The sequence below is a fragment of the Vigna umbellata genome, chromosome 1 (assembly GCF_029865625.1).
Source record: "Vigna umbellata cultivar VRB3 chromosome 1, Vumbellata_1.0, whole genome shotgun sequence".
Lineage (NCBI taxonomy): Eukaryota > Viridiplantae > Streptophyta > Magnoliopsida > Fabales > Fabaceae > Vigna > Vigna umbellata.
The window spans coordinates 13,228,113-13,235,266 of NC_142165.1; the positions used below are offsets into that span (position 1 = coordinate 13,228,113).

The window sequence follows — 7,154 nt, forward strand, 5'->3', positions numbered from 1 at the left end:
TTTAGCCAACAAGTAATATTGCAATCATTTGGGTTATTTCAAAACTGATGAAATGTTTTCACATGATTCGCATATTGTTTCTGCCCTCATGCCAATTATAAATAAAAAATCAAAACAACACACTTTAGAATAATGTACCATTCCATCAAGATCCTCTAGGGTTATCAAACAACCGCAATCCTTATGGCTTGTATTTTATATCTATATCCATTACCACAGAATCCGAAGTAAACTGAAATGCACTAAGCCAACGTATATCCATTGTTTAATGGCAAAGATATTCAACTCTATGAAATCTAATTACACGTATAACAAGAACATATGCATATCATGCTCAAGATAAAAAAAATATCACTCTTTTCAGCACATAAGCATACACGACGCATGTCCATGTTCAAAATCTTCTGTTAAGGTTTTGCAAGGAAATGAAACTGTTTGAATGTGAAATGTCTCAATAAGGAGAGAAAAAAAAGAAGTCAAGCTTCACCAAATAAATCAGTTTTTAATTTCTTTCATGCATACTTCGAACACTTGATAGCCACAAGAAGAAAAGTTTGGTGTTCCAAAATAAATCATTCTCACAGGCTCTACGAATCTGTCTTACAATAACTACGAGTGATAGTAATCCACACTATAGTCCAAAACAAAATCAGCTCAATAACAAAATGCAACTAAACAAAATAATGTTTATAAAATTCCTTACCCGAATAGAGAAGAAAAAAAACCCTCGTCAATAGAGTTTTGCCATGCGTCAACAAGGGAAAATTAGCATATGCTGTGAATTGAAATAGAAGACGATAGGGTTTGCGATCAATGGGTTCTCCTTGAGAGAAGTTGCTACCGAAGCTCGTCACTACAGTTTGTGAGCTTCCCAGATGAACTAAGTGTTAGTCAACCATTCAGCACACAATGTGTATCAGGTTGAGGTGCACAAAGAAAATGATCCGAACTCAGCCTTGCTGTTCATAAATCTGCATATAAGTTTCTGATAGTGCGACCAAATGAGGAAGCGTTTCGGAGACATGCAAATCCTGCATCTCGTACCTAAAGAAACAAGATCTTAGTCCTCATCTTTGTTGTACATCCATAAATCCGTTCAAATTTATGGAGATTTTTTATATTATCGAGAAATAGAACTTACCATAGTTCTTCTGATTTGCGTTGTACAAATACCCTATACAAACCCTCACCAGGTTTGCCATCATGAACAACATTAGCAATTAAATCATATTTAGATCGCAATTTCTCATTTTCTTTTGGTGTTGGCAAGGGAATGTAATCCTTCAACTCCAGGTTCTTCACAGGAAAGTTTACTGAAGCACGTATAGGGTGAAGTTAGAAGTATGCGGGTGTTAACTTGAACAAATTACAGCACATTGAGACATAAATTCTTACCTAATGTGGGATTCTTTTCCACAAAAAAATTGTTCTTAGTAAACCTCCGCATGTGAAGAATCATATACTTGGGCAATCTGGTAACTCGATATTTCATCCTTGCTATATGAGGACGGACCACCTCTGTGATAGTTTCACCATCAAACTTCTTCAGAATGTTAAAGAGTGGAACCTAAAAATCAAGCCTTATTAGCAGGCAAGTAGGAAATAAAAGACAGATAGAACTTCAAAATAAAAAGCTATAAACATAAAAACCAAAACTCAAGTTAACAAGTGGAAATGTGGAATTGCAAATTGAACTAATTATCCTAAATTTAAAGGGAACTCTACCATTTTTCCTTTAAAGCTTTACATCATGCCACCTGGACTATAATCGTTAGGGGGTATGCAAAATAATTTCAGGTGTTCATTGTACACAAAACATATCACTGGTTCGTGGGGAGGAGAGTCATTAGCCCAATGGTATTTGCAGATATTTTGAAATGAATGCATCAACTTACCTTATAAGAAGATGGGATTTCAACTACAAAATACAAACGGGTGCACTGGTGGTTCAAATTAGATACATTTGTGAACAGAAATAGTATTCAAAATTTGTCTCCCCAGTCATTTTTAGTGTTTACACAAATTCTTGGGAGTTTTTCCACAAGGAGAATGACTATAATATTTGTATATAGGCTTTAAAGATGAGTTGTATGGGAAGTTGAAAGCTCACGACAAGAATCAGAACAAGTGTAGATCAACCGAACAGGGTCTTCTCATGGCAAGGGATTTTATTGGAACTGAGACTAAATACAACTAGGAGCATGTTTACTAATGGGAATGTAATGAGGAATCTGAATTACATTAAAAGAAACAAAGAATACAGTTCTTACTAACATTTCACACGGAAAATAAGATAAATCATTTTATACTGGCTATAACAAAATGTGCTGAAAAAAATGAAAAAAGAGCATTTATTACACTAGACTCTAGAGTCTTGGTTCTAATTCCATAAAAATGTGTAGATCATGCTGCTCATATGATTATTCAACACACTCCCTCATAAAACTCAGGGACAATATTAAGTTTGTATAGTTTAGATGCAAGCGGAACTTGAAGGTTATTACTTGTATCATGGACCACAAAGAGTCATTGGTCAAGTTCAGATGTTTTGTTTGAACTATGAATTTTCTTCTATCCAATTATTTTGTCAAAATCAATGCATGTATGAGTAATGCCGAAAACATGAGAAAATCATTGTAAATCAATAATTTGGATTATTCATTCAAGTCTTCTAAATTAAAACATGCATTATATGAAACAAAATGTATGTGTGTATAAGTTAGATAGTAAATAGCGTATTGGCAGCCAAGATGTAGTCCATAGCACATAATTTAGCTCTTAAATAATGTTTTAAAAGTTAGAATAAGTTACCAGCATTGATGTTAAAATATCCTTACGTACATTAATATCCACAATTTCTTTATTTTTACAAGTCTCTCGGGTATAACAGTCACAGAAAAATAACAAGATTTAAACTTCAAACTAGATCACCTTGAGGTATTATCAACTATAACACCTCATGCAACAAGGACACTAGCATTGGTGCAGTAGTACCTGTGGTATTATATTTTTTTCCATCACATCCTTGAAAAGAGGAGGTGGGGGCAAGTCCAACCCCAACATTAGAAATGGCATTTTTGAAGTTTCTTTGACAAATGCGTATCGCTCATTTACCCCATCCAAAAGTTTCTCGGCATTGTTTTGGTCTTCGTTGTTTTCTTTCTTATCAATTGTACCTTTGTTAGGAATCTCTTTCACAACCTCAAGTTCACCCTGTAGCACAGTAAAAACAACATACAACTTGTGAATAGCTGCAGCCAGTAACAGCATGTCAACCAAAGAAAGGAAAATTGGAGTGGATAAAAAAGAACCTGAAAACACTCATAGATTATGCTGGTATTCTTTTTTGATGTCTTAAGATCTGCATGTAGAGTATTAAGCAGCCATGACATGAACTCAACTGGGTCAGATTGTGCACCTATCCTAAACCTTTTCTTGCTGGCTTTCATCACTGCTTGTAGAAACTCGTGAGGGCTGACCTGTTGGCATGCATCTTGATAGACAAGTCACTACCGAATTAAAATAATATAGTATACAATGAATTTATAAGAAACAAACCTGTCCTTTAAAGTTCCGTGCATGCCATATTTTCCTAGTGAGTTCACCAAATCGATGAACAAGTGGAGATTTACAGTGTTGATAATTTTCAGGGATGAGGAAAAAATTCCTCAAGGGGGTAACTCTCATTAACGATTGAATCGTTACATTCACAAAATCAGTCTCCTTGATATTATTAAGTCCCACCTGAAAAGTCAGTATAATATATAAATGTAGGCCATAAAACACCAAACAACCTTTTTATAATATTAAAAATTTCATTTTTGTATGCATGAAAAATATACCATTCCAGGAAGGTAACTAGAACCATCAAGTGCCCTAGACCACTGCTTATTTTTGTCAAGTTGTTCAACTTCTTTTCCAGTGAATCTGCATATAGAGAGAACAGTATGAATGCCCCTAGACCATGCATTTTAATAGACAATGGGGATCAGTTAAAATAATTGAAGGTAACGAAAAAATAAAATAGCACAAAATCATATACGATAATGATGATGACAACTTTACTATGGGTGAATAAATATTTCTGTCATTCTTAATTAGAGAAAAATTGAAGCTTGATCTTTTAAGGTGACAGCAAATTGCTGATAAACATCATACAAGCAATTTGGCACATCCACAGGCAGAACAAGGAAGATAAATTATGACAACAGGAAAATCATGAAGATGCTAAGAAGAAAACTGAATTTATTGAGAAAAAACTCATGACACATAATACAAAGCCCAAACCAATTGCTTATAAAAACAAAAGCCCTTGTTTAATTAGTTTATTATGAAGAGAAAGATGTAACATCAGGGAAATAAATAAGGGTAAAGGAATTATTCTTCATACCACCATGCGAAATAAATATTTTGTTAATTGATACATAGAAGGGATTGCAAGGTCGGCCTGAACAGTAGAGCAAAACCCCTACCTACCAGTTAGATGTTTTGTACAGGGATTGTTCTAGTTGAGAGCTTGCTGTTGGCCCTACCATAGAGTGGATGGGGATACATTTAAAACCAGGGAGATCCAACTCCTATCTATTCATAAAGTGTCCAAGCTAAGGCTTAAATCTTAGAACCTCACAAACTGTGTTAGCAGATGACAACTTCAACCACAATCCTTGGTGTTAAGTTTATAATAGACTTCGAAGGTCCATAGCATAAATTTTGAGCTATCAGAGTGAATAAAAATCACTTTTCTGGGGGAAAAATGGTAAATAAATACTCCAACCAGCTAACAGCAAGTGACATAAATTGTACAGAAGATTATAGTATCAATATAGTCACCAGCCAACAGCTGATGACCATAGAAACAGAGAGATATTGCTAAAATGTTTTCTGCAGCAAGCACAGCCAAATAAAAAAATTAGACTAACCTTGGATTTAAGACATGCCGAATGTCATCTAATGAAGGATCATTAATTTCATAACCATCAGGAAGACAGTAGACTTTTTCAGTGCGGAGATTGATATAAACATGGTGCCCTGCTTCCAGACTATGTGTATATGCATGAGACTTCTTCCCTCTCCCTTGGTAATACTTCCCGCAAACCAAACATGCATACACATTCAAATTCGATAGGGAGACAGAACAGAATTTTTCAAAGTCAAAATCCAAAACCTGCGTGCATAAATGTCATATAAATTCAGATATGCATGAAAACCAGTAAAATTACTGTCAACGATGGACAAGATAAGACAAATACCTGTCTATTAACAGTATCAAGATAAGGACAGTCCTTCCGAACCTCAACATGGCGACTGTTTCTTCCACTAAATAATTGTTCATGTGAATCATCTTCTTCATCACTATCATCGGCTTCTCTATATCTATGCCCATTGTGCTGGGACCCATCATTCCTACTCTCATTAACAGAATCCCTTTCCCTTCGAACATATTCTTCCTCCTCATCGATGTCAGCATAATTATTAGCTAACCCAGAAAGTGGATTCGCAATGGAGACTGGAGGAGGAGAGGGAGAAGAATCCTCATCCAGCTTCTGCCTTTTCGATTCATTATCAAGCCCTTGATCATTTACTCTATGATCAACTTCCCTTTCCCTTTTCGATGTCATGCTCTCTCCTAAAGCAGTTTGAAATCAATAGCAGAAAAAAGCTTAGTTAAAGGGTAAATGTAGGACATTAAACTTCAAATTCAAATCACCTATAACTATAAGCACTAATAGAAAGATAAAAAAAAACACGCAACATGGACAGCAAGACAACAAAATGGTAAGTTTCTCTTTTATCTAACGAAAGGGCCCAAATGGAGCAGTGAAAGAAGCTACAAATACTGTGGCTACTACAAGCACACGAATAGTATCTGGTATCAAATACCACGCCTAACTTGTACAGCTTGGGTCAGTACCTCCCAATGCCCCAATTCTATCAAAAAATGACTAGATCTTCTCTCTCTATCTCCCCTTATATTTATAGACAACATGCCTTATTTCTTTAACCATGGAACCTACTAATTAATGGGTATCTACTTTATTTGTTTAACCAACAAGTAATAAAGTAATCATTTGGACTGTTTAGATTGTTCCAAAACTGATGAAACGTGGTCAAACAATGCGTAAATTATTTTTGACCTCATGCCAATTATAAATAAAAAGCGAAATACTACACTGTTTAGAATAATGTACCATTGGACCAGGATTCTCTAGAGTTACAAAACAAGTGCACTCCTTCTGGCTTGTGTTATATCTATATCCATTAGCACAGAATCCGAATTAAACTCTAAAAAATACATTAAGCCAAAGTAACAATGACATTTAACTCTGTATGAAATCTAATCACACATAGAACAAAAACATATGCATATCATGCTCGAGAAAAAAAAAATCACTCTTTTCAGCACATAAGCATGCACGAAGCATGTCCGTGTTCAAATTCTACTCCTGTTAAGGTTTTGCAAGGAAATGAAATTGTCCGAATGGAAATTGTCTCAATAAGGAGAGAAAAAAAGTCAGGCTTCAGCAAACAAATCAGTTTTCAATTTCTATCATGCATACCTTCGAACACTTGACAGGCACAAGAAGAAAAAAGTAAGGTATTCCGAAATAAATCGTCGCTACAGGCTCTACGACTAAGTGTTACAATTCAAAACAAAAATCCGCACAATAACAAAATGCGACTTAACAAATAATGTTAATAAAATACCTTACCCGAATGAAGAAGAGAAAAACCTCTTGACAGTACGCGTCACAAACAAGGGGAAATTAGCATATGCTGTGAATTGAACAAAAGGCGATAGGTTTTGAGACCTATTGGTTCTCCTTGTGGGAGATGTTTCTGAATGCAAGCTTGCCAATGAAGGAGTTTTAGGAAGGTCCTAGAACAAGGTTTAGTGAAAACTGAAAAAGGGTCACTTTGATGTAAGATAATCTAAGATCAAGCATTTTAAGGTTCCCTGGGAAGCTATTTAAGGGTTAAAATATTTTAAGGTCGAATCAATTATCTGAATTAAAAAATAAATAAAAATACATCAATCTAATATTTGTCTATTGAATTTAATGTCATTCATCTTATAATTTGCCATCTGAAAAAAAAATAATTTAACCCCTCTTTTATACACATAATTTCTTACAATTTTCACTTTTATATTTTGC

At 34.8% G+C, this 7,154-nt stretch overlaps 1 protein-coding gene across 3 annotated transcripts; it reads right to left on the reverse strand.

Moving 5' to 3' along the window:
- Nucleotides 1–482: 482 nt before the first annotated feature.
- On the reverse strand, nucleotides 483–6,929 carry LOC124832822 (uncharacterized). Of its 3 annotated transcripts, XM_088095765.1 has the most exons (11): nucleotides 6,711–6,929; nucleotides 6,189–6,249; nucleotides 5,250–5,626; nucleotides 4,920–5,164; nucleotides 3,843–3,927; nucleotides 3,559–3,744; nucleotides 3,312–3,479; nucleotides 2,995–3,213; nucleotides 1,396–1,567; nucleotides 1,142–1,313; nucleotides 483–1,044 (listed from the first exon to the last, which is right to left on the reverse strand). In XM_088095765.1, exons 3-11 carry the CDS (start codon nucleotides 5,616–5,618, stop codon nucleotides 951–953), a joined length of 1,710 nt encoding a protein of 569 aa, XP_087951891.1. In that variant the 5' UTR covers nucleotides 5,619–5,626; nucleotides 6,189–6,249; nucleotides 6,711–6,929; the 3' UTR covers nucleotides 483–950. The 3 variants fall into 3 exon arrangements, with proteins under 3 accessions (XP_087951891.1, XP_047163087.1, XP_047163088.1); XM_047307131.2 differs by lacking the exon at nucleotides 6,189–6,249; XM_047307132.2 differs by lacking the exon at nucleotides 6,189–6,249 and having other exon boundaries at nucleotides 6,706–6,929.
- Nucleotides 6,930–7,154: the final 225 nt, after the last annotated feature.

Bases quoted from the DNA above. Each gene is read 5' to 3' on its own strand.
- LOC124832822 (XM_047307131.2), bottom strand. From the start codon at position 5,618: ATGACATCGAAAAGGGAAAGGGAAGTTGATCATAGAGTAAATGATCAA. The intron at 5,165-5,249 runs GTATTTGTCTTA...TTATGCACGCAG, and splicing joins TTGATACTGTTAATAGACAG to GTTTTGGATTTTGACTTTGA. The intron at 3,214-3,311 runs GTTCTTTTTTAT...ACTGTGCTACAG, and splicing joins TAATCTATGAGTGTTTTCAG to GGTGAACTTGAGGTTGTGAA.